Consider the following 27,033-nt stretch of genomic DNA (forward strand, 5'->3'; position numbering starts at 1 on the left):
TACATCAGGTAGCCTTGTACATACGTCAGGTAGCCTTGTACATACATCAGATGTAGATATAGATGCTCTACAGACGGCCACACTATCAACACACTATCTGTTGATAAGCAACTGCTTGCTAAGGTCACGGTTATGTTTGGAATAAGGGTTAAGGTTAGTGTAAGGGTTAAGGTTAGGGTAAGGGTTAAGGTTAGGGTAAGGGTTAGGGTAAGGGTTAAGGTTAGGGTAAGGGTTAAGGTTAGGGTAAGGGTTAGGGTTAAGGTTAGGGTAAGGGTTAAGGTTAGGGCTAAGGTTAGGGCTAGGGTACGGGTTAAGGTTAGGATTAAGGTTAGGGTTAATTTAAGGGTTAAGGATTAAGGTTAGGGTTAATTTAAGGGTTAAGGTTAAGGGTTAAGGTTAGGGTTAGGCATAGGGTTAGTGGATAGTTAGTTGAAATGTTGTTGAAAGCTATTGAACATCTACAAACCATCTACAAACCATCTACAAACCATCTACAAACTATCCAAATACAGTGTTCCAGATAGAACTGCCATGAACAGAGCTGAGGTTATTACGACTCCCTGCTAAAATAAAGGTTACATATATTATAGGCCTACATGTTCCCTATTCTACATGTTCTCTATTCTACATGTTCCCTATTCTACATGTTCTCTATTCTACATGTTCCCTATTCTACATGTTCTATATTCTACATGTTCTCTATTCTACATGTTCTATATTCTACATGTTCTCTATTCTACATGTTCTATATTCTACATGTTCCCTATTCTACATGTTCTATATTCTACATGTTCTATATTCTACATGTTCCCTATTCTACATGTCCCATATTCTACATGTTCCCATATTCTACATGTTCTATATTCTACACGTTCTCTATTCTACATGTTCTCTATTCTACATGTTCCCTATTCTACATGTTCTATATTCTACATGTTCCCTATTCTACATGTTCTATATTCTACATGTTCCCTATTCTACATGTTCTATATTCTACATGTTCCCTATTCTACATGTTCTATATTCTACATGTCCCATATTCTACATGTTCCTTATTCTACATGTCCCATATTCTACATGTTCCCTATTCTACATGTTCTATATTCTACATGTCCCATATTCTACATGTTCCCTATTCTACATGTTCTATATTCTACATGTTCTCTATTCTACATGTTCCCTATTCTACATGTTCTATATTCTACATGTTCCCATATTCTACATGTTCTATATTCTACACGTTCTCTATTCTACATGTTCTCTATTCTACATGTTCCCTATTCTACATGTTCTATATTCTACATGTTCCCTATTCTACATGTTCTATATTCTACATGTTCCCTATTCTACATGTTCTATATTCTACATGTTCCCTATTCTACATGTTCTATATTCTACATGTCCCATATTCTACATGTTCCTTATTCTACATGTCCCATATTCTACATGTTCCCTATTCTACATGTTCTATATTCTACATGTCCCATATTCTACATGTTCCCTATTCTACATGTTCTATATTCTACATGTTCTCTATTCTACATGTTCCCTATTCTACATGTTCTATATTCTACATGTCCCATATTCTACATGTTCTCTATTCTACATGTTCCCTATTCTACATGTTCTATATTCTACATGTCCCATATTCTACATGTTCTATATTCTACATGTTCTATATTCTACATGTTCTATATTCTACATTCTACATTCTACATGTTCTATATTCTACATATTCTATATTCTACATGTTCTATTTTCTACATGTTCTATATTCTACATGTTCTATATTCTACATGTTCTATATTCTACATTCTATATTCTACATGTTCTATATTCTACATGTTCTATATTCTACATGTTCCATATTCTACATGTTCCATATTCTACATGTTCTATATTCTACATGTTCTATATTCTACATGTTCTATATTCTACATGTTCCCTATTCTACATGTTCTATATTCTACATGTTCTATATTCTACATGTTCTATACGTTCTATATTCTACATGTTCTATATTCTACATGTTCTATATTCTACATGTTCTATATTCTACATGTCCCATATTCTACATGTTCTATATTCTACATGTCCCATATTCTACATGTTCTATATTCTACATGTCCCATATTCAACATGTCCCATATTCTACATGTTCCATATTCTACATGTTCTATATTCTACATGTTCTATATTCTACATGTTCTATATTCTACATGTTCTATATTCTACATGTTCTATATTCTACATGTCCCATATTCTACATGTTCTATATTCTACATGTTCTATATTCTACATGTTCTATATTCTACATTCTAGATTCTACATGTTCTATATTCTACATGTTCTATATTCTACATGTTCCCTATTCTACATGTCCCATATTCTACATGTTCTATATTCTACATGTTCCATATTCTACATGTTCTATATTCTACATGTTCCATATTCTACATGTTCTATATTCTACATGTCCATATTCTACATGTTCTATATTCTACATGTTCCATATTCTACATGTTCTATATTCTACATGTTCCCTATTCTACATGTTCTATATTCTACATGTTCTATATTCTACATGTTCTATTTTCTACATGTTCTATACGTTCTATATTCAACATGTCCCATATTCTACATGTTCCCTATTCTACATGTCCCATATTCTACATGTTCCATATTTTACATGCATTGTTTCTGAACGTTCCAAGACGTTGTGTCCGACTGCGTACTGCAGAGGACGTTACATTTTTTATAAAATGGGCGTGTTAGCAGGCCTGTAGTCTGACAAAGGGAACCCCCAGGTGCAACTGCCAGGGAAATGTGTAGGCTACATAAAAACGATTATGCGAGATTATATCCTTTCCTCGTCTCCTTTCCTTAATGGTAGGCGTACAATCGCTGATCTGATATAAATTGGCAGGTGAAAGCGACGTGGTTATAATCTATCCACTTCGCCTATCGGTGGTGATGGAAGCTTGTGCCGATAAAGCCAGAACAGACATATCTGTATGTTCATCACATGTCCTTTTGTGGCAGCTGTATAGCTGACGTTTAACCACAGACTATATGAGTAGCAGTGTCACCTTCACACGATTGTGTCAATCTATAACACAATCTATAACACACAAGCCATGCATGCGTATGGCTACGAGAAGGCTGGACCACGGTGATGTAGCCAAGGCGTGTGCGCGTGTAACACTGACACACATAAAGAAGGGATATCCATTTAGGTTTACCACGCACGCGGTGGCATAGGCCTACACTCATATTAGCCTGATATGTGGCGCGTGCAACACATTTAACGAGCAGATAGGCCTGTTGATCTCGGAGTGTAGGTCTATATTATCATCCAGTAGTATTACAGGCCGCGGAATAAATAACAGATTAACTGACGATAGAAGTATAAAAGGAAGGCGGTGACGTCATCCTCCTCCGCCCATACCGCTCCACGCGAACCGCTGCCCCTTTGAATCAAGGCCTACTTATTTCTTAACCATTCTGATTTCTGAACCTATAGAATCACCCCATTTAAAATACAAAATAAAAAGATGAATGAACAGGTACGCTGTAACATATGGCATTCAACGCGTTCACCTGTGAGAGTGAAATGGTCAGAGAAGCAGTAGCTAACAGCCTGTGATGAAGAGGATAGACGCATATGGGTGTGAGCCTTTGAGATGCTTTGTGTGAGTCGCCTATCACATCTAGCTGTAGTCTATAATCAGACACATCGTAACCTTGATAACATAAACCTTTATCGAATAAAATATAATTATTCCGTTGTTATTAACAGTAAATGTCCGTGATTCTGTCCAATAGATGCCCTGGGAAAAAACGTGCACTTTCCCCGTTATAGTCCACGGGCACCGGCCAACTGCATCAATAACCGGAGAAACGTCAACCCGTAAATCGCCCATGATAAATAAAGCCCATTTTACCTGCGGATCCGTATGACTTCGCCAGTAGCCACCGGACGCTGGCGCACACCTTGGCTCGGTTGAAGTCGTACTGATTCAACGGTTTAATCTCCGGTACCGTGAATGTCTTCCTCATCTCACCTGCATCCTCCATAGCCCCACCAGTCCACCCAGCCGTTCCGGGAAGGAAGGATGGAGAGCCGATGAGAGGAAGGGAGAAGGAGTGCACGCTATCTACAAAGAGGGGTGTTACCGCAGCAGCTGCCGGTGAAATAAATCCAAAAATATAACAGCGATTTAAATCCTAATTGTTGCGGCGAATAATTAACGGTGACTGCTGTGCTGTGACCGTCTATGTCACCACGGCCTGATAATTAAGGTGTTGGTCCTTATTGCCGCTGCGAGCAATGCGCGGTCACTTGCTGCGTTGGCATCAGTGGGCTTGGGGGTGATGGGTTGTAGTGGTATACTGATCCACGGAGACAACCGCATTTCAGGAAATGATTTCCATTCTTTCTGCTCTGCGAAGCTGTTCCATCACAGTAGTCCCCATGCAGTAGCCTGCTGCACACGCATCCACATGTAGGAGAGCCGCCACACTTTGATTGACCTAGTTTTCAGGTGCTGCTGTAGCCAACGGTCCTGTATGGGGGGTGATAAGGGACATATATAAACCTAGGCAACCGTACCACCTGACATGACACAAACGCCTTAATAACATCTGCGTGACGTCTGCATCGAGTGTTAATGAAAGTCATAATGTGCATAGTTTATATTTGTATGAATTAAATCTCAACCATAAATGTTAGAAACGTACAATTTTTCTGTGCAAGCAGACATTCCTATGTAGCCACCTTGAACTATAGTGTATATTAAGGCTTGTGTATTTCCTGTTATCGCTAATGGCCTAGAAAATATGATGCCCAATCTATAGATAATCTGTCTTTCCCTCAACACCGCATGGCATGGTATGTTAGCTCGCTGTATACAGATCTAAATGTTGTTAGCCAATCATAGACTGTGTTGTTACCAGTTCCATATCAGACAACCAATAAGAGTTGTGTCCATGGCTCTCAGAGGAGTTCATAGGTGCTATTCGAGATCCTTGGGATGTCCCTTTAGTCGAATAGAACAGTTCATAGACTTTCCCAGAGGGCCCATGCTAATTGGGATCCTTGGGATGTCCATACCTCTATCAAGTATAAATGTAAATTGGTTAAGTTTAGTGTTAGTTTAGGGTAAGGACGTCCCAAGGAATCCGAATTGCAGTGACCATTCATAGAGTGAGAGACTGGCACGGTGTTTGAGAGCTCGGCGACGACACAGACATTCATTCGTTGTGTTTTTTTTACAAGCGGCAGAAGTGATTTTCGAGTGTCTGCCCCAGACAGTTTTCTTATTAGAGACAATGAAAATAATTACCAAGATGTCCTTGATCCAGTTGAGGAGTAAGTAGGTTATATTTCAATTGTGATATCATTAGGAAATATTTACGTCTACTGCGTTAGGGCAAATTGGGTTTCTTTGTAAATAATACTTCTTTGTTGAAAACGTATTGTCGAAAGCACTTAGGCAATATTATTTACAGTGTTGATAGTGGAGTAGGCTAGCGTATAATAATGTAATTTTATGTGCTAGTGTTATTTACAGTGTTGATAGTGGAGTAGGCTAGCGTATAATAATGTAATTTTATGTGCTAGTATTATTTACAGTGTTGATAGTGGAGTAGGCTAGCGTATAATAATGTAATTTTGTGTGCTAGTATTATTTATTTAATGGATTAATTCAATTGTAAATTAAATTAAACTACTTTTCACCGAAGAAGGGAAACAAGGTACAACATGCAACTGCGTTCGAAGACCTAAAATCAGGCCTGACAATATCACAACGGTATCCTAATATAGTGTGGATACAGTAGTAGCCTATTCTACAACAATGTAACTGTATGTGCTACTATTATTTATCTAATTGATCAATTCAATTGTAAATGTGGATGGGTACGCTATTTCATTCAATGATTACGTTATTGTACAAGGTAGATACAGGAGTAGTCTACAGTCTACAATAATAACGTAATTGAATGTGCGATAGTATCATTTATTTAATTGATGAGTACAATTGTAAATGGGGATGGGTAGGCTACTTCATTCAGTGAATACTGAATATATTGCTGTCTCTGGGAGTATGTTAATGACGGCTTTTCAGCTGTTGAACTATGGCAACCACAAGTAACCACATCCTCTTCTCCTGTTCAACTACGTTGACGCCACACTAAAAATGACTGTACATAGACCCCTGTGCCCATGTCAGTGTAACATTATCCATCCAAGGCCTCTCAGCTGGATGCCTAAAATGTGAGAAATGTAAGCAAGATGCTATAGTGTGTGTGTGGGGGGGGGGGAGTTCCAAGTAAAGACTTGATAAGATGGCAAAGGAGATAGTGATGAGAGTGAGAGCATACAGTATGAAAATAAAGGTCCTGTTCTCCAGGACCTAGGGGGTTCTGCCCTGTTGCCTTTACTCTGCTCCTGTTCTCCAGGACCTAGGGGGTTCTGCCCTGTTGCCTTTACTCTGCTCCTGTTCTCCAGGACCTAGGGGGTTCTGCCCTGTTGCCTTTACTCTGCTCCTGTTCTCCAGGACCTAGGGGGTTCTGCCCTGTTGCCTTTACTCTGCTCCTGTTCTCCAGGACCTAGGGGGTTCTGCCCTGTTGCCTTTACTCTGCTCCTGTTCTCCAGGACCTAGGGGGTTCTGCCCTGTTGCCTTTACTCTGCTCCTGTTCTCCAGGACCTAGGGGGTTCTGCCCTGTTGCCTTTACTCTGCTCCTGTTCTCCAGGACCTAGGGGGTTCTGCCCTGTTGCCTTTACTCTGCTCCTGTTCTCCAGGACCTAGGGGGTTCTGCCCTGTTGCCTTTACTCTGCTCCTGTTCTCCAGGACCTAGGGGGTTCTGCCCTGTTGCCTTTACTCTGCTCCTGTTCTCCAGGACCTAGGGGGTTCTGCCCTGTTGCCTTTACTCTGCTCCTGTTCTCCAGGACCTAGGGGGTTCTGCCCTGTTGCCTTTACTCTGCTCCTGTTCTCCAGGACCTAGGGGGTTCTGCCCTGTTGCCTTTACTCTGCTCCTGTTCTCCAGGACCTAGGGGGTTCTGCCCTGTTGCCTTTACTCTGCTCCTGTTCTCCAGGACCCAGGGGGTTCTGACCTGTTCACTTTACTCTGCTCCTGTTCTCCAGGACCTAGGGGGTTCTGCCTAACACCCAGACATGGATCCACCTGATGTCCTTCATTATCTACCACCCTCCAACTTTTCATTACATCAGCTACTGTTATTGTCATGTTGTCATTATCTGCTAAGATAGAGCAAGAAAACGATTATACTGGGCACGTAATGTGAGCTGAACAGATTAGCTATAAAAACACTATCACTGCAAACACTCAGAACAAAGATGGCAGCAGCGCTTGGACGTTGCAGTTTCCCTCTTCGAGTCGGCAACCTGTTGAAAAACAGGAAGAATCTCTCATCCACACAACACTTCCCTCCTCTCTATTCCTCCCATCCACACAACACTTCCATCCTCTCTATTCCTCCCATCCACACAACACTTCCCTCCTCTCTATTCCTCCCATCCACACAACACTTCCCTCCTCTCTATTCCTCCCATCCACACAACACTTCCCTCCTCTCTATTCCTCCCATCCACACAACACTTCCATCCTCTCTATTCCTCCCATCCACACAACACTTCCCTCCTCTCTATTCCTCCCATCCACACAACACTTCCCTCCTCTCTATTCCTCCCATCCACACAACACTTCCCTCCTCTCTATTCCTCCCATCCACACAACACTTCCCTCCTCTCTATTCCTCCCATCCACACAACACTTCCCTCCTCTCTATTCCACCCATCCACACAACACTTCCCTCCTCTGTATTCCTCCCATCCACACAACACTTCCCTCCTCTCTATTCCTCCCATCCACACAACACTTCCATCCTCTCTATTCCTCCCATCCACACAACACTTCCCTCCTCTCTATTCCACCCATCCACACAACACTTCCCTCCTCTGTATTCCTCCCATCCACACAACACTTCCCTCCTCTCTATTCCTCCCATCCACACAACACTTCCATCCTCTCTATTCCTCCCATCCACACAACACTTCCCTCCTCTCTATTCCTCCCATCCACACAACACTTCCCTCCTCTCTATTCCTCCCATCCACACAACACTTCCCTCCTCTCTATTCCTCCCATCCACACAACACTTCCCTCCTCTCTATTCCTCCCATCCACACAACACTTCCCTCCTCTCTATTCCTCCCATCCACACAACACTTCCCTCCTCTCTATTCCTCCCATCCACACAACACTTCCCTCCTCTCTATTCCTCCCATCCACACAACACTTCCCTCCTCTCTATTCCTCCCATCCACACAACACTTCCCTCCTCTCTATTCCTCCCATCCACACAACACTTCCCTCCTCTCTATTCCTCCCATCCACACAATACTTCCCTCCTCTCTATTCCTCCCATCCACACAACACTTCCCTCCTCTGTATTCCACACACCAGATGTTTGTATTTCAGTCTATGATTTCCATGTGAGTGTATAAGAAAATCAGAAAGTAAATTGACACACATGTACCGAAAAAAAGATCAATGGTTATGTATTAAAATCTAAAATATTGCTAGATTGGTTTTCACAGCTGTTTTATACGGTGTTTGTTATTGTAAATTGTGACGTATCCCTTGATGGTATTTGTTAGTTTAAGACGATTCATTGTATCATAAGACATGCAATATATACATTCAACCACAAGGGGGTGCTAATGAGCTAGGATTGTTTTTAAATCATAATTAAGGTCTAAAATGATTTCAGTGTAGATAAGGGAATGCCTGTTTAAAATGAAAACATGCCAGCCAGACAAGCCAGTGTCTGCATCACTGCATGTGATTCAAATGTATTTGCATATGAATGGAGTGATAATTAGCTCACTTTCTGATCTGTAAGGTAAGTAGTATTAATGTGTGCGTGTGGAGGGCACTGAAATGATATTATGTTTACCCTGATGCCTGTTAATTCATTACAAGCAGAAGATGGTAAAATAACATTAATCACAATGGTTATGCAAATGAACAGGAATACATTTAGCCTAATTGGTAATAAATATGACGTGGGGGAAAGTTGGGATCCTAGTCAGGCTTTTGTTTGTCAATTTCAGATTAACTATAGGTCTTCATGTGTATCAACTCTGTAGGCAATTGTGGGCTAAATCAATGACAAACAGGGTAAAATGTTCATGCTTCATCATGATCTGTGATCAAAACAGGCTGTTTTCGGTTCCGTTTAGTCTAAGGATATGCGTAAGGATGCAACTGCACTGAAATGAATAGCCTGATTCAATGGGATCCTTCTGAATAATACATTTTTATCTGTTAAGCTGTTTAGTCGATGCGTAGACCCATACTGATTCTAACTTCTTGGTATTTTGCAATAGACATAGCTCTACATTGCAGAGCATTTAATAAACCAACCACATTTTCCTGTGATGTTTAGGCTGAGCAAGACCTTCGTTAGGCTAGTAGACTGTGGAAATAATAGTGGCGTTTTATCATTGTTATAGCCTAGATCGCTCTATAAAATCTGGACCGTTGCTTTTCATATGGCTAAGCAAACAAGTGGTAGCATATGCTTTTTGCACGTCTCTATAACAAGGCCTATATCCTCTCATACTCCCTCAATTCAAACCCTGCTTTTAATTAACCATAAAACATCTCCACATTAATATATAGATGAAGGATTGCATCTGTTAATCCAGTAAACTGGGAAATGGGGGGAAAAACGAGATCAAATCATGACATCAGTGGTTTTCAGGTCAGAGAAAGATGTCAGAGATTCCGAGTTGGATGACTGTTCAAAACAAAACAAAAATCCCACTCTGAGCTTGTGTTTTTCAGAGTTCCCAGTTGTCTTGAACGCCCTGAAGTCGGAAGTCAGAGATTGCTGACTTGTGAGTTGTTTTGAATGCGCCACTAGAGACCTAGGCTACCTCCAATAAAGAAAATGAAAGGGGCATACCTAGTCAGTTGTGTGCCTTCCGCATTTAACCCAACCCCTCTGAATCAGAGAGGTGCGGGAGGCTGCCTTAATCGAAATCCACAGTCACCTGGGAAACAGTGCTTTGCTCAGGCCAAACAACAACAAAGAAGTTTATTGTCGGCTTTGGGATTTGATCCAGCAACATTTTGGTTACTGTCCCAATGCTCTGACCGTTAGAACACTACGTCTACATGATGTGTACACTACGTCTACATGACGTGAACACTACGTCTACATGATGTGAACACTACGTCTACATGATGTGTACGTGTCATGAACACTACGTCTACATGATGTGTACGTGTCACGTGACGTGAACACTACGTCTACATGATGTGTACGTGTCATGTGACGTGAACGCGTCGGCAGTTTGACGCCTTAGAAACAAACTTGTCTCCATTGACAGTCCATATTAATTAATGGAATTATTTTATGGCGCTAGGAAGACTTTAGGTGGCTTGGTGAGAGGCATCAGTAACTTCACGAGGCTTAATTCTGGCATGAATAACCCCCTATAGTCCAGCGACCAATCGTACATGAGAACGAGAGACAGAGAAGGGGCGGGTTCTTATGATTTCCTGACTAGCCCAGCCTAGGCATAGCCCGTTTCCAATTATTCTGCTTCAAGGGTCTATTATATTCATTAACATCATGGATAGGTCTATTGTTGACCTATTTAAATAGGCTATAGACAAATACGAGAACGAGGCTATTATCGGTTAATGTCCCACAAAAAGAGTAAGTAACTTTGACGTTAACTTCAAAATTCGCAAATAGCGCTCAACAAGGAAGTAAAAACGAAAGGCCATCAAAAGAATGCCAGACGAAGAAACAATTATCAGGTTCATCTTTTTTTTCTTCATCTTTAGGTCGGAGAACAGACTTAGTCTACTTATGCCATGATGTATACAGTGTATCTCTTCTCTAGGCAGGTTTCTATGGACTATCGACAAAAGCCATGTCGGGACAAAAAATATATAATAATTGCGTCATGTGTAATGGAAACGGCAGATATAGGAGACGTTTTCAAAAGATCGACAGGTGTTGATTTTTCTTTTGTCGGACTTTCTTTATTGTGACAAAGTATGATGGAAACGATGTTTCTTGAATAAATGATCATTACCGAATAGGCTACTTTTGGAGGTACGGAGGTCACGTGATGCCATCATGTAACTTTAAGCGTCACGTCCAACTATGAAAAATAATTTATTAACAGGACAAGGATTGTTCTGACTTCGCCTTGCTTTTCTGGTTGGCTGGCAAGTTACACCATTACATTTTTCAAGACCTAATAGAGTGCACGTTTCAGCATGGCATGGGCCGTGGCGATACGTTGGCACATGAGAATGATCACAATATGGCAAATATTAGTAAATTATTGCATTCTATCCATGCTGGCTTTCGCAGGCTACCTGAGACATGAAACCGATATGTGGGAGGACAGACAGGCTACCTGAGACATGAAACCGATAGGTGGGAGGACAGACAGGCTACCTGAGACATGAAACCGATAGGTGGGAGGGCAGACAGGCTACCTGAGAAATGAAACCGATAGGTGGGAGGACAGACAGGCTACCTGAGAAATGAAACCGATAGGTGGGAGGGCAGACAGGCTACCTGAGACATGAAACCGATAGGTGGGAGGACAGACAGGCTACCTGAGACATGAAACCGATAGGTGGGAGGGCAGACAGGCTACCTGAGACATGAAACCGATAGGTGGGAGGACAGACAGGCTACCTGAGACATGAAACCGATAGGTGGGAGGACAGACATTCATTAATGCGCATTTTATTTTAGGTGTGATGTCATTACGCAAAGCTATTTTTTTTGAGACAAGATAGTTAATTGGAAACGCACCCTAGCAGGCAATTGTCGAATCAATTTTCTATGCAAACTTTCTAAATGTTGACAACAACAAAAATCACTGGACAAGTTAATAGAAACATAAGCTAGGTTTCCATCAAATTGGCGACAGATTTTAATGTGAATATTGTAATATCTGCATAAAAACAATGTGCGCATTTCCCCTGATCAAATTGACTTGTTGTGGACAGTGGCAATTTTAGCATGTACATTTTGGTGGGGCAAAAAAACTAAATATTTTGAGTGCATGTCAGCAAAGCCACTACACAACAGTAAACAATACATTCTTTTCACTATAACGATGACAAACGGTGCCCACAAACTGTTACGACCTACATAAAGCTACACCTTACCACTGCTACACCTGGCTATCAGCAGAGCCTTGTGTGGCAGCGAAACATTCAGCCTCATTTACTGCCTTTTTTAAAAACATAACTGATATGGCTGACTTGTTTAAACAAATGTGGTTTCTACTGACAGTTAAGATGTACAAACTATGGCATCAGGGGACGATAAGCGGCAATCCATAATTTCGATTAATACAATAATGAGCAATCTAGGACTGACGTAGTCAATATAACTATTTGTTAAGCGCTTTGGAAATGTACAGCGACAGTATTCAGAACATGGGCCGTTCTTACAGTGTTCTCCCTGTACACCAAGTCAGACGTAGGATAAATAAAGAGACATACAAGCAGACAATGAAATCTCTTACAATATTAGATGATTGCATTTCTCAAAAACAGGTTATAGGCTATATGTGCACCACCAAGTCAGAACAGTAACGTTTGGTGAAATTAAGAGGTGAAAATAGACCAAATTATTAGGGTGAGTTACATGGGCTACTAACAGCTTACTACACAACATACACTTAGTACTACCTTCTTAGCTACAGTATACATATCTCCCTGGCATATTACACCATTTATACAGCAGCATATAAGACATTTTTGGACTCATCTTGTTGTGTTGTGCTCACTTGAACAAGATGGTGGCACGACGGGCCTTTGTGGACAAATGTTGTCATCAAAGAAAGAGAAAGAGGCTGGATTTACAATTGCGAGGGGCGGCAGTAGCCTAGTGGTTAGAGTGTAGGGGCGGCAGGTAGCCTAGTGGTTAGAGTGAAGGGGCGGCAGGTAGCCTAGTGGTTAGAGTGTAGGGGCGGCAGGTAGCCTAGTGGTTAGAGTGTAGGGGCGGCAGGTAGCCTAGTGGTTAGAGTGTAGGGGCGGCAGGGTAGCCTAGTGGTTAGAGTGTAGGGGCGGCAGGGTAGCCTAGTGGTTAGAGTGTAGGGGCGGCAGGTAGCCTAGTGGTTAGAGTGAAGGGGCGGCAGGTAGCCTAGTGGTTAGAGTGTAGGGGCGGCAGGTAGCCTAGTGGTTAGAGTGTAGGGGCGGCAGGGTAGCCTAGTGGTTAGAGTGTAGGGGCGGCAGGTAGCCTAGTGGTTAGAGTGAAGGGGCGGCAGGTAGCCTAGTGGTTAGAGTGTAGGGGCGGCAGGTAGCCTAGTGGTTAGAGTGTAGGGGCGGCAGGTAGCCTAGTGGTTAGAGTGAAGGGGCGGCAGGTAGCCTAGTGGTTAGAGTGTAGGGGCGGCAGGTAGCCTAGTGGTTAGAGTGAAGGGGCGGCAGGTAGCCTAGTGGTTAGAGTGTAGGGGCGGCAGGTAGCCTAGTGGTTAGAGTGTAGGGGCGGCAGGTAGCCTAGTGGTTAGAGTGAAGGGGCGGCAGGTAGCCTAGTGGTTAGAGTGTAGGGGCGGCAGGTAGCCTAGTGGTTAGAGTGTAGGGGCGGCAGGTAGCCTAGTGGTTAGAGTGTAGGGGCGGCAGGGTAGCCTAGTGGTTAGAGTGTAGGGGCGGCAGGGTAGCCTAGTGGTTAGAGTGTAGGGGCGGCAGGGTAGCCTAGTGGTTAGAGTGTAGGGGCGGCAGGTAGCCTAGTGGTTAGAGTGAAGGGGCGGCAGGTAGCCTAGTGGTTAGAGTGTAGGGGCGGCAGGTAGCCTAGTGGTTAGAGTGTAGGGGCGGCAGGGTAGCCTAGTGGTTAGAGTGTAGGGGCGGCAGGTAGCCTAGTGGTTAGAGTGAAGGGGCGGCAGGTAGCCTAGTGGTTAGAGTGTAGGGGCGGCAGGTAGCCTAGTGGTTAGAGTGTAGGGGCGGCAGGGTAGCCTAGTGGTTAGAGTGTAGGGGCGGCAGGTAGCCTAGTGGTTAGAGTGTAGGGGCGGCAGGTAGCCTAGTGGTTAGAGTGTAGGGGCGGCAGGGTAGCCTAGTTGGTTAGAGTGTAGGGGCGGCAGGGTAGCCTAGTGGTTAGAGTGTAGGGGCGACAGGTAACCTAGTGGTTAGAGTGTAGGGGCGGCAGGTAGACTAGTGGTTAGAGTGTAGGGGCGGCAGGGTAGCCTAGTGGTGAGAGTGTAGGGGCGGCAGGTAGCCTAGTGGTTAGAGTGTAGGGGCGGCAGGTAGCCTAGTGGTTAGAGTGTAGGGGCGGCAGGTAGCCTAAATCAAATCAAATCAAATTTATTTATATAGCCCTTCGCACATCAGCTGATATCTCAAAGTGCTGTACAGAAACCCAGCCTAAAACCCCAAACAGCAAGCAATGCAGGTGTAGAAGCACGGTGGCTAGGAAAAACTCCCTAGAAAGGCCAATACCTAGGAAGAAACCTAGAGAGGAACCAGGCTATGTGGGGTGGCCAGTCCTCTTCTGGCTGTGCCGGGTGGAGATTATAACAGAACATGGCCAAGATGTTCAAATGTTCATAAATGACCAGCATGGTCGAATAATAATAAGGCAGAACAGTTGAAACTGGAGCAGCAGCACAGTCAGGTGGAAGTTGAAACTGGAGCAGCAGCATGGCCAGGTGGACTGGGGACAGCAAGGAGTCATCATGTCAGGTAGTCCTGGGGCATGGTCCTAGGGCTCAGGTCAGTTGAAACTGGAACAGCAGCATAGCCTAGTGGTTAGAGTGTAGGGGCGGCAGGTAACCAAGTGGTTAGAGTGTAGGGGCGGCAGGTAACCTAGTGGTTAGAGTGTAGGGGCGGCAGGTAGCCTAGTGGTTAGAGTGTAGGGGCGGCAGGTAGCCTAGTGGTTAGAGTGTAGGGGCGGCAGGTAGCCTAGTGGTTAGAGTGTAGGTGCGGCAGGTAGCCTAGTGGTTAGAGTGTAGGGGCGGCAGGTAGCCTAGTGGTTAGAGTGTAGGGGCGGCAGGGTAGCCTAGTGGTTAGAGTGTAGGGGCGGCAGGGTAGCCTAGTGGTTAGAGTGTAGGGGCTGCAGGTAGCCTAGTGGTTAGAGTGTAGGGGCGGCAAGTAGCCTAGTGGTTAGAGTGTAGGGGCGGCAGGTAACCTAGTGGTTAGAGTGTAGGGGTGGCAGGTAGCCTAGTGGTTAGAGTGTAGGGGTGGCAGGTAGCTTAGTGGTTAGAGTGTAGGGGCGGCAGGTAGCCTAGTGGTTAGAGTGTAGGGGCGGAGGTAGCCTATTAAATCTGGTGGCACAGCTAGCGCTGCGATGCAGTGCCCTAGACCACTGCGCCACCTGGGAGGCCCCTAAAAAGTAATACACTTTGATAATGTGGATTGGAAGCTATTAAAAATTATAATTATGGGCCTCCTGAGTGGTGCAGCGGTCTGCGTTACTACAGATCCCGGTCTCAGATCTTGTTCCGACACATTGGTGCATCTGGCATCCGGGTTAAGCGTGCATTGTGTCAAGAAGCGGTGCAGCTTGGCGGGGTTGTGTTTCGGAGGACACACCTTCACCTCCTCCGAGTCTGTATGGGAGTTGCAGCGATGGGACAAGACAGGTCCCTGTGTGTTATGATAAAGACTAGCCTGTACTGCAGGTCCCTGTGTGTTATGATAAAGACTAGCCTGTACTGCAGGTCCCTGTGTGATATGATAAAGACTAGTCTGTACTGCAGGTCCCTGTGTGATATGATAAAGACTAGTCTGTACTGCAGGTCCCTGTGTGATATGATAAAGACTAGTCTGTACTGCAGGTCCCTGTGTGATATGATAAAGACTAGTCTGTACTGCAGGTCCCTGTGTGATATGATAAAGACTAGTCTGTACTGCAGGTCCCTGTGTGATATGATAAAGACTAGTCTGTACTGCAGGTCCCTGTGTGATATGATAAAGACTAGTCTGTACTGCAGGTCCCTGTGTGATATGATAAAGACTAGTCTGTACTGCAGGTCCCTGTGTGATATGATAAAGACTAGTCTGTACTGCAGGTTCCTGTGTGATATGATAAAGACACTAGCAGTCTATAAGATTAAGTCATTTCAACGAATGGAATATAGGACATAAATAAATAATTACAATTATCTTACCTTGTCATAACCAATAAGCTAAGAACCTATTAGCATACTCAAATGTTTTTGTTTTTGTTGTTAAACTTAATCCTTATGTTGTCTCTCTGTCTCTCTCAGGGCGAGGACACTGACTGTCTGATATCATGGATCAGACTCCTCAGTCTCTCTATGTCTCTCTGTCTCTCTCAGGGGGAGGACACTGACTGTCTGATATCATGGATCAGACTCCTCAGTCTCTCACTCCAGTCCAGCATTCTGGTCCTTCGTCCTCCATTACTCCTCAACCTGCCCCTACACCGTCCTCCATCATGGCTCAACCTGCTCATCCACCGTCCTCCATTATGGCTCAGGGTGGTTCTGTTGTCGCTGCACCCCAACTTGTTGGCTGCAGTGTTGCAGGTTCAGTTTATCAACACATCAGTGTTACTATACCTTCGCACGGTGCTGGTAAGACAATTATTTATTGTTATTTTTGTAGCTCAACAAAAACAAGACCAATTATTACAGAAATGTTGATTAGTTAATATGCAGTATCCCTGTCAAGTAATACAATACAATTAAGCTAATATTTTGTGTTCTGAAAGGGTACGACAGTTGTACTAAGCTCATGAGGTATTTGTAAGTTGTATTCTTCAAGAATCAATGGGTATACAGGATATAATTTGTTTTAAAGTCCAAAAATGGATGTACCAATTGCATACTAACACACACACACACACACACACACACACAAACACACTCATAAGGTACGCCCATGCAGGAAATTGGACTTTGAAACCAGTAACTGAAGGTATTGTGTTGTTATGTTACTGAATACTGCAGATTAAAAGATAGATACTTTATACATCCAACGACACTATCAATTTTCTTTCCTCATTAGATGAAGATCTGCCAAAAGTCAAGGACAAACACAAGTCCAACATGAAGAAGAAGTTTGGGAGCATCTTTGAGGGGCTTGGAAAACGGGGAAACCCAACATTGCTTGACAAGATCTACACAGAGCTCTACATCACAGCTGGAGAGAGTGAAGGGGTTAATAAGGAGCATGAGGTATGGCAGATTGAAGATACGGCTCGGACCAAAGCATTTCAAGACGATGCAATCAACTGCAATGACATCTTTAGATCTTTAGACCCTAAGACAGAGGAACATAATGACAAATCCCAATCCAGACAAGAGGTACCCATCAGAACTGTGCTGACAAAGGGCATCGCTGGCATCGGAAAAACTGTCTCAGTGCAGAAGTTCATCCTTGACTGGGCAGAAGGAATAGCCAATCAGGATGTAGATTTTGTCTTCACACTTCCATTTAGGGACTTGAATTTGATCAAAGATGACTGCAATCTCTTGAAACTCCTGAGTGACTTCCACCCTGAACTAACAGATATGCAGGACGCAAAAAAGGTGGTCAACGGTAAAGTTGTATTCATCTTTGATGGCCTCGATGAAAGCCAACTTCAAATGTGTTTCCATAACAACAAGAGGTTGTCTAATGTAACTGAGAAAACATCAGTGGACAAGCTGCTGACAAACCTCATCAAGGGGAATATGCTTCCTGAAGCTCTCCTCTGGATAACCTCCCGACCAGCAGCAGTTGATAAGATACCCTCTGACTGTTTTGACCGTGTCACTGAAGTTCGAGGATTCAACGACCCACAGAAGGAAGAATACTTCAAGAAGAGATTCAGTGATGATGAGAACCTGGCCAGCAAAATTATCTCCCACATAAAGACATCAAGAAGCCTCCACATCATGTGCCACATACCGGTCTTCTGTTGGATTACTGCCATGGTTCTTGGGAAAATGTTGAGTGAAAATGACCATGGAAAACCCCCTAAAACTTTGACTGAGATGTACATACGCTTCCTACTCACCCTGACAAACATGAAGAACAAGAAGTACCATGGGGAAAACCAACCAGATCCTCGTAATCTGTCAGAGTCTGACGTACAGATCATTCTGAAACTTGGAAGGCTTGCCTTCCAAAACCTGGCAAAGAGCAATTTGGTGTTTTCTGAAGACCATTTGAGAGAGTGTGGCATTGATGCCAATGAAGCCTTCTTGCTCTCAGGGATGTGCACAGAGATCTTCAGAGAGGAGGATCCAATGTTTCAAGCAAAGATGTACAGCTTTGTGCATCTCACCATTCAAGAGTTCTTCGCAGCACTCTATGTTGCTTACTCATATGCCAGTGAAAATGTCAACCCATTGAGTTTAAGAGACTGCCAAGAGTTACCAAGAACAAATGACAGGGATGATGGCTACAGGGATGATGGCTACAGGAATGATAGCTGGAGCGAGGATGAAGACTACAGGCCACAACACAGAGGTTCTGAGCAGCAGCAGAAAACATTGCATGACTTGCAGAGGAGTGTTGTGGATAAAGCGTTGAGCAGCAAGACCGGTCACCTAGACCTCTTCCTCCGCTTCCTTCTGGGCATCTCACTGGAGTCCAATCAGATCCTCTTGAAAAGCCTAAAGCTCCAGACAAAGGGAGACACAGAGAGCATCCAGAAGACCATTCAGTACATCAAGGATAGGCTTTCAGACGAAAAACAAAGACAATATCCCTCCCCAGAGAGGTGCATCAATCTCTTCCACTGTTTGAATGAGTTGAACGATACCTCATTCGTGAGTGAAATCCAAAGGTTCTTGACATCCCAAAACCCTGAGAAGAAGCTGACGCCTGCACAGTGCTCGGCGATGGCATACGTACTCTTGATGTCAGAGGAAGTGTTGGACAAACTGGACCTGAAAGTGTACAACACGTCAGATGAGGGGCGTAAGAGGCTGGTCCCAGCTGTTCGATGCTGCCGAAAGGCCATGTGAGTTGAAGTGTTGATGCGTACATACAGTATGTCACTATATGTCTTCTAGCCATTTAATTAGTACTATACTACATCCACACCTCTCATAATAAACGCCTCTCCTCTGTAGGCTAGGAGGCTGCCGCCTTACAACGAGTTGCTGTGAAACGGTGGCATCTGCACTACAGCTGCCCGACTCCCACCTGAGAGAGCTGGACCTCAGCGTTAATGCCCTGTTGGACCTGAAGCCCCTTTCTGTTGGACTGAGGAGTCCCAACTGCCGACTGGAGTCACTTAACCTTAGTCATATCAACCTGGAAAGATCCGGACCAGAACTTCTAAAGGCTGTGCTGATCGGACCTCGCAACGATCTACTTGTGTTGAGGTGAGTGCTGATGGGACCTCACAACCATCTACTTGTGTTGAGGTGAGTGCTGATGGGGCCTCACAACCAGCTACTTGTGTTGAGGTGAGTGCTGATGGGACCTCACAACCAGCTACTTGTGTTGAGGTGAGTGCTGATGGGGCCTCACAACCAGCTACTTGTGTTGAGGTGAGTGCTGATGGGACCTCACAACCATCTACTTGTGTTGAGGTGAGTGCTGATGGGACCTCACAACCAGCTACTTGTGTTGAGGTGAGTGCTGATGGGACCTCACAACCAGCTACTTGTGTTGAGGTGAGTGCTGATGGGCGCTCACAACCAGCAACTTGTGTTGAGGTGAGTGCTGATGGGACCTCACAACCAGCTACTTGTGTTGAGGTGAGTGCTGATGGGTTTTGAACAATTAGTAACCTTCAAATCTACTCTTGCAAAGAAACCAAGCAATAGCTATAATGATAAACAACTTAAATGACGGTGGTGTGCATGTTGGCAAGTTTGACCAATTCAATTATTTTTGTTGTTGTTTCACATAGACTCACCGGGTGTGATCTCAAAGATGACATTTGTGAAACCGTCGCCTCAGCTCTCCAGTCAGCTGGCTCATGTCTGACAGAGCTGGACCTCAGCTACAACAAACTGACAGACACCGGGGTGGAGAGGATCTCCACTGGGCTTATGAGTCCACACTGTAAACTGAAGATCCTGAGGTGAGTAATGAAAATGTTTAAAGGGGAAGTTCAGGATCAATAGAAGGGATTGGGACATACGTACCATTTTCAAAAATCAACTCCATATATGGTCTGACATTTGGTGATTTGTTCATTTATGTAAAAACATTGCCCTTATCGCTTACTATTGATTGTTAGCTACCTTCTTAGTCCAGGATTTGGCTTCATCTGTGTCTGGAAACCGGCCCGATAGGTTCATTTATTCTGGATTAAAGACAGCTCCCCTTTACATTTTGTTAATACATTATTTTAAATGTTGGACAGACTGACTGGTTGTGAGATTACGGAGGAGTCCTGTGGAAGTTTGTCCTCTGCTATAGCAGTCTCTCAGCTCGAGGAGCTGCGTCTGGGCTGCAACAAACTGGGAGACTCTGGAGTAAAGCTGCTGTCTGCTGGACTGATGGATCCACACTGTCAGATACAGACTCTGGGGTGAGAAATAAACCGTTACGTTTCATCTTCTGTATGTTATAGTAGAATAAACGTTTTGTTACTGCATTTTTAAAACTATACCGTAACCATGGAAACACCAAGACAACGTAGTGTTAAATTCTCTCCCTTTCCATCCCAAGGCTAAGGGAGTGTAATCTCTCCAGACCTTCCTGTGTCTCTCTGGCTCCTGTACTGTGGTCATACTCAGTCCTGAGAGAGCTGGACCTGAGAGACAACAACCTGTGGTACTCTGGAATGAGGATTCTCTCTGCTGGACTGAGGAACTCCAACTGTGCCTTACAGACTCTTAGGTAGATTATACATTTGATATTGTGAAAACATACTGTAAACTTCAGAATTTAGGTAGATTACACATTTGATATTGTGACAGTGGCAGGTAGCCTAGCGGTTAGAGCTTTGGGCCAGTAACCTAATTCCTGAGCCGACAAGGGGAAAAACCTTTCGATGTGTCCTTGATCAAGACACTTAACCTTCATTTGCTCCAGGGGCGTCGTACTACTATGGCTGACCCTGTAGGTAGGCCATCATTGTAAATAAGAATTTGTTCTTAATTAACTGACATGCCTTGTTAAATGAAGGTTAAGTATACCATTTTAAAAAGAATACTGTAAACCTTATAACTTAGGTAGGATACATATTTGATATTGTGTAAACTTCAGAACTCAGAAACAGTAGAATAGGAATGATTGAACCGCATATAAATGGAATTTAAACTTTAAAAAATATATACTCTAGCAGTGGTTCATTATTTTATGCTGTCTCTTCTCTCTGTAGGCTTTCTGGTTGTCTAGTCACAGAGAAAGGCTGTACGTTTCTTGCCTCCGCTCTGGAGTCAAACCCCTCCAACCTGAGAGAACTGGACCTGAGCTTCAATCACCCAGGAGACTCCGGAGTAAAGCTGCTCTCTGATAGACTGAAAAATCCACACTGTAGCCTGGAGAAACTCAGGTAAATGGAAAATGTAGTTGATGTGACTTTTGCGTCTGTAAATTGCGCCGACAGAGATGGCCACCTCGCTTCGCGTTCTTAGGAAACTATGCAGTATTTTTCATTGTTTTTATTATTTCTTACATTGTGACCCCAGGAAATCTTAAGTCTTATTACATACAGCCGGGAAGAACTATTGGAAATAAGAGCAACGTCAACTTACCAACATTACGACCAGAATGACTTTCCAGAAGCGGATCCTCTGTCCGGACCACCACCCAGGACAATCGATCTATTCCGACCCAAAACAACGGCGATGTAGAAGAGGCAGACAGAGTGGCCTCCTGTCAGGCTCCGTAGACGTGCACATCGCTCACCGCTCCCGAGTATACTACTCGCCACTGTCGAGTCTCTTGACAACAAGGTAGACAAAATTCGAGCAAGGGTTGCCGTCCAGAAAGACATCAGAGATTGTAGCATTCTCTGTTTCACGGAAACATGGCTCTCTTGGGATATGTTGTTGGAATCGATTCAGGCACTGGGCTTCTCCATGCATCGTGCCGACAGAGATAAACACCTCTCTGGGAAGAAGGGTGGGGGTTTATGCTTCACTATTAACGACTCATGGTGTAATCATAACAACATCAAGTCCTTTTGCTCCCCCGACTTAGAATTCCTTACAATCAAATGCCGGCCATTTTACCTACCAAGAGAATTCTCGTCAGTTATAGTCACAGCTATGTACGTTCTCCCTCAAACAGCTTCACTGGACTCTATGTAAACTGGAAACTATATATCCGGAGGATGCATTTATTGTAGCTGGGGATTTTAACAAAGCACATTTTGAGAACAAGTCTACCTAAATTCTATCAGCATATTGATTGCACAACACGCAGTGCTAATATCTCAACCACTGCTACTCTAACTTCTGCGATGCATACAAAGCCCTCCCTTCGGCAAATCCGATCACGAATCTCAAACAGGATGTACCAGTGACGCGAAACATTCAACGCTGGTCTGACCAATCGGAAGCCACGCTTCAAGATTGTTTTGAATACAGAGGCTGGATTATGTTCCAGTCAGCCTCAGAGAACAACATGGACCTATTTGCTGACTCGGTGAGTGTGTTTATAAAGAAGGACGGTAGGGATATCCTTGTCTCGTCGTGCACCAGTGATTCCTGTGGCGGGCCGGGCGCAGTGCACGCTAACCAAGGTCGCCAGGTACACGGTGTTTCCTCCGACACATTGGTGCGGCTGGCTTCCGGGTTGGATGCGCGCTGTGTTAAGAAGCAGTGTGGCTTGGTTGGGTTGTGTTTCAGACCTTCGTCTCTCCCGAGCCCGTACGGGAGTTGTAGCGATGAGACAAGATAGTAACTACTAATAATTGGATACTACCACATTGGGGAGAAAAAGTGGGTAAAAAAATATATATTTAAAAACTACCCTAACCAGAAACCGTGGATGGATGGTGGCAGTCGCGCAAAACTGAAAGTGCGATCCGCATTTAACCATGGAAAGAGGTCTGAATATAATCAGAGTAGTTATTCCCTACGCAAGGCAATCTAACAAGCGAGAATGCCGGTACAGGGACAAGGTGGAGTCGCAATTCAACGGCTCAGACACAAGGCGTATGTGGCAGGGTCTACAGGAAATCACAAAATACAAAAAACACGTACACTAAAGTCACGCATCCAGACAAACTAAACACCTTCTTTGCCCACTTTGAGGATAATACAGTGACACCATCACGGCTCGCTAACAGAGATTGCGCCAGCCCCTCTCCTTCTCCGTGGCTGACGTGAGGGAAAACATTTAAACGTGTCAACCCTCGCAAGGCTGCAGGCCCAGACGGCATCCCCAGCCGCGCCCTCAGAGCATGCGCAGACCAGCTGGCTGGTGTGTTTACGGACATATTCAATCGCTCCCTATCCCAGTCTGTTGTCCCCACATGCTTCAAGATGGCTACCATTGTTCCTGTACCCAAGAAGGCAAAGATAACTGAACTAAATTACTACTGCCCCGTAGCACTTACTTCTGCCATCATGAAGTGCTTTGAGAGGCTCGTCAAGGATCATATCACCGCCACCTTACCGGCCACCCTAGACCCACATCAGTTTGCATACCGCCCCAACAGGTCCACAGATGACGCAATCGACATCACATTTGTCCCATCTGGACAAAAAGAAAACCTATTTAAGAATACTCTTCATTGACTACAGCTCAGCATTCAATATCATAGTACCCTCCAAGCTCATCATCAAGCTGGAGGCCCTGGGTCTGAACCCCGCCCTGTGCAACTGGGTCCTGGACTTTCTGACGGGCCACCCCCAGGTGGTGAAGGTAGAAAACAACATCTCCACTTCGCTGACCCTCAACACTGGGGCCCCTCAAAGATGTGTAATCAGCCCTCTTCTGTACTCCCTGTTCATCCATGACTGCGTGGCCATGCACGCCTCCAAATCAATCATCAAGTTTGCAGGCGACACAACAGTAGAGAGAGCCTACAGAGAGGAGGTGAGTGCACTCGGAGTGTGGTGTCAGGAAAACAACCTCTCTCTCAACGTCAACAAAACAAAGGAGATGATCGTGGAATTCAGGAAACAGCAAAGGGAGCACCCCCCCATCCACATCGAAGGGACAGCAGTTGAGAAGGTGGACATTTTTAAGTTCCTGGGCGTACACATCACAGACAAACTGAAATGGTCTACCCACACAGACAGTGTCGTGAAGAAGGCACCACAGCGAAATTTGGCTTGTCACCCAAAACCCTGACAAGCTTTTACAGATGCACAATCGAGAGCATCCTGTCGGTCTGTATCACAGCCTGGTACGGCAGCTGCACCGCCCTCAACCGCAAGGCTCTCCAGAGGGTGGTGCGGTCTGCACAACGCATCACCGGGGGCAAACTACCTGCCCTCCATGACACCTACACCACCCGATGTCACAGGAAGCCAAAAAGATCATCAAGGATGACAACCACCCGAGCCACTGCCTGTTCACCCCGCTATCATCCAGAAGGCGAGGTCAGTACAGGTGCATCAAAGCTGGGACCGAGAGATTGAATAACAGCTTCGATCTCAAGGCCATCAGACTGCTCAACAGCAATCACTAACTCAGAGAGGCTGCTGCCTACATTGAGACCCAATCACTGGACACTTTAATAAATGGATCACGAGTCACTTTAAACAATGCCACTTTAAATAATGCCACTTGAATAATGCTTACATTATGAAATGTTATACCATCTATTGCACCTTGCCTATGTCGCTCGGCCATCGCTCATCCATACACTTATACGTACATATTCTCATTCACCCCTTTAGATCTGTGTGTATTAGATAGTTGTTGGGGAATTGTTAGATTACTTGTTAGATATTTCTGCATTGTCGGAACTAGAAGTACAAGAATTTCACTACACTTGCAATAACATCTACTAACCATGTGTATGTGACCAATAACATCTACTAACCATGTGTATGTGACCAATAAAATGTGATTTGATTTGTTAACACCTCATTGCTCAATGGACTTTCAAGACCCTAATTTCTATAGTGAAATCATCAAGGCAATCTCCACTGTAATCAGGTTCAATAGGTCCTACATGACTTTATTATTTCTGTCCCACAGTGTGGACCATGGTGGAGAGTCCAGAATCAAACCAGGCCTGAGGAAATGTGAGTCATCAAACTACATTTAGAAAAATTAAAGGTAGCTTTTTTTTAAGCAAATTGTGAAGAGAACATAACGTGTTTCTGCCGCTTTGTCTTACTACAGACGCCTGCCAGCTGCAGCTGGACGGTATGTCAGCAGATGGTGACCTGACTCTGTCCGAGGACAACACGAGGGTGGTGAGGAGAACGCAGGTTCACACATATCCTCATTTTGATTTCTCGGATTCAGATGACTCCGATTACTCAGTTCGGCCCAAAAAGACGGATAAGTGGGCCAAAGTACGCTGCAGGGAGCCCCTGTCTGATGGTCGTTTCTACTGGCAGGTTGAATGGACTGGCTGGGTTGACATTGGGGTGACATATACACCCAGATGGGATATTAAGAAGAGGTCTTGGGGGCTTTTCTGCTGCAATGAACAGTACACATTTATTCATAGTAACAGTTTCTCAGTTGTATCAGTACCCAGACCGGACCCAAAGTGTATAGGAGTGTATCTTGACTTTCCGGCCGGCACTCTGTCCTTTTACAGCGTCTCCTCTGGTACACCGGCCCACCTGTACACATTCCACACCACGTTCACTGAGCCCCTGTACCCTCAGTTCAAAATCATGTGTGATGAGATGGAGATATTTGGCTCAGTTCAAATCCAAACTCTGTGAATGAAAAGTAGCCGTCGTCAGAGTAACTGACAGACAGACACATTTTGGATTCATTATGTCTGTATTTTTTACTACACCTTCACTCAGAGAGGAGGACAATGATGTTTTGAATGAAAAGTAGCCGTCGTCAGAGTAACTGACAGACAGACACATTTTGGATTCATTATGTCTGTATTTTTTACTACACCTTCACTCAGAGAGGAGGACAATGATGTTTTGAATGAAAAGTAGCCGTCGTCAGAGTAACTGACAGACAGACACATTTTGGATTCATTATGTCTGTATTTGTTACTACACCTTCACTCAGAGAGGAGGACAATGATGTTTTGAATGAAAAGTAGCCGTCGTCAGAGTAACTGACAGACAGACACATTTTGGATTCATTATGTCTGTATTTGTTACTACACCTTCACTCAGAGAGGAGGACAATGATGTTTTGAATGAAAAGTAGCCGTCGTCAGAGTAACTGACAGACAGACACATTTTGGATTCATTATGTCTGTATTTGTTACTACACCTTCACTCAGAGAGGAGGACAATGATGTTTTGAATGAAAAGTAGCCGTCGTCAGAGTAACTGACAGACAGACACATTTTGGATTCATTATGTCTGTATTTGTTACTACACCTTCACTCAGAGAGGAGGACAGTGATGTTTTGATTAGAAACCTTCTCTATAATAAACATATAAATAGCTACCATTCACACATTGTTCGGCTTTGAGTGTGGAAATGGTCTTTGGAAGTTGTTTCATGTGTGTATTATTATAGTTATCATTATGTTTTATTATTAACATGTTTATAATGATTCATTTGTGTAAATTGAGTTTAGTTGAAGCAGTGAGAGTCACTACAGAATGATGGAGGAAAGAGAGAGAGACAGGAGGAGAATGATACTGCAGAGTGGTTGAGGAAAGAGAGAGAGGCAGGAGGAGAATGATACTGCAGAGTGGTTGAGGAAAGAGAGAGGCAGGAGGAGAATGATACTGCAGAGTGGTTGAGGAAAGAGAGAGGCAGGAGGAGAATGATACTACAGAATGATGGAGGAAAGAGAGAGAGGCAGGAGGAGAATGATACTACAGAATGATGGAGGAAAGAGAGAGAGGCAGGAGGAGAATGATACTGCAGAGTGGTTGAGGAAAGTGAGAGTCAGGAGGAGAATGATACTGCAGAGTGGTTGAGGAAAGAGAGAGAGGCAGGAGGAGAATGATACTGCAGAGTGGTTGAGGAAAGTGAGAGTCAGGA

The 27,033-nt window shown here is 44.2% G+C and overlaps 2 protein-coding genes across 7 annotated transcripts in view; one reads left to right on the forward strand and one right to left on the reverse strand.

Annotated features, from left to right (window-relative positions):
- LOC109879952 (calmodulin-regulated spectrin-associated protein 3) overlaps positions 1–4,557 on the reverse strand; it is a 36,927-nt gene extending 32,370 nt beyond the window's left edge. Inside the window, 1 exon segment of the mRNA XM_031811461.1 lies at positions 3,945–4,557. Coding sequence (XP_031667321.1) covers positions 3,945–4,077 — 133 coding nt within the window. The 5' untranslated portion in view covers positions 4,078–4,557.
- Positions 4,558–10,594: 6,037 nt separating this feature from the next.
- Positions 10,595–26,533, forward strand: LOC109883847 (NACHT, LRR and PYD domains-containing protein 3). Of its 6 annotated transcripts, XR_004206539.1 has the most exons (11): positions 10,595–10,860; positions 16,275–16,604; positions 17,038–18,982; positions 19,095–19,349; positions 19,883–20,056; positions 20,342–20,509; positions 20,650–20,820; positions 21,305–21,478; positions 25,087–25,133; positions 25,234–25,847; positions 25,958–26,533. XR_004206539.1 is itself a non-coding variant. In XM_031811449.1 (10 exons), exons 2-10 carry the CDS (start codon positions 16,373–16,375, stop codon positions 25,788–25,790), a joined length of 3,723 nt encoding a protein of 1,240 aa, XP_031667309.1. In that variant the 5' UTR covers positions 10,595–10,860; positions 16,275–16,372; the 3' UTR covers positions 25,791–26,533. The 6 variants fall into 6 exon arrangements, 5 of the variants coding, with proteins under 5 accessions (XP_031667309.1, XP_031667310.1, XP_031667311.1 ...); XM_031811449.1 differs by having other exon boundaries at positions 25,234–26,533; XM_031811450.1 differs by having other exon boundaries at positions 10,595–10,756; positions 25,234–26,533.
- Positions 26,534–27,033: the final 500 nt, after the last annotated feature.

The sequence above is a fragment of the Oncorhynchus kisutch genome, unplaced genomic scaffold (genome assembly GCF_002021735.2).
Source record: "Oncorhynchus kisutch isolate 150728-3 unplaced genomic scaffold, Okis_V2 Okis01b-Okis20b_hom, whole genome shotgun sequence".
Taxonomy (NCBI): Eukaryota; Metazoa; Chordata; class Actinopteri; order Salmoniformes; family Salmonidae; genus Oncorhynchus; species Oncorhynchus kisutch.

What these genes read in the sequence shown, in the direction of transcription:
- LOC109883847 (XM_031811449.1), top strand. Translation starts at nt 16,373, where the DNA reads ATGGATCAGACTCCTCAGTCTCTCACTCCAGTCCAGCATTCTGGTCCT. An exon ending in TGTAAACTGAAGATCCTGAG is followed by an intron (nt 20,057 to 20,341) that starts GTGAGTAATGAA and finishes AATGTTGGACAG; the next exon opens with ACTGACTGGTTGTGAGATTA. An exon ending in TGTAGCCTGGAGAAACTCAG is followed by an intron (nt 21,479 to 25,086) that starts GTAAATGGAAAA and finishes TCTGTCCCACAG; the next exon opens with TGTGGACCATGGTGGAGAGT.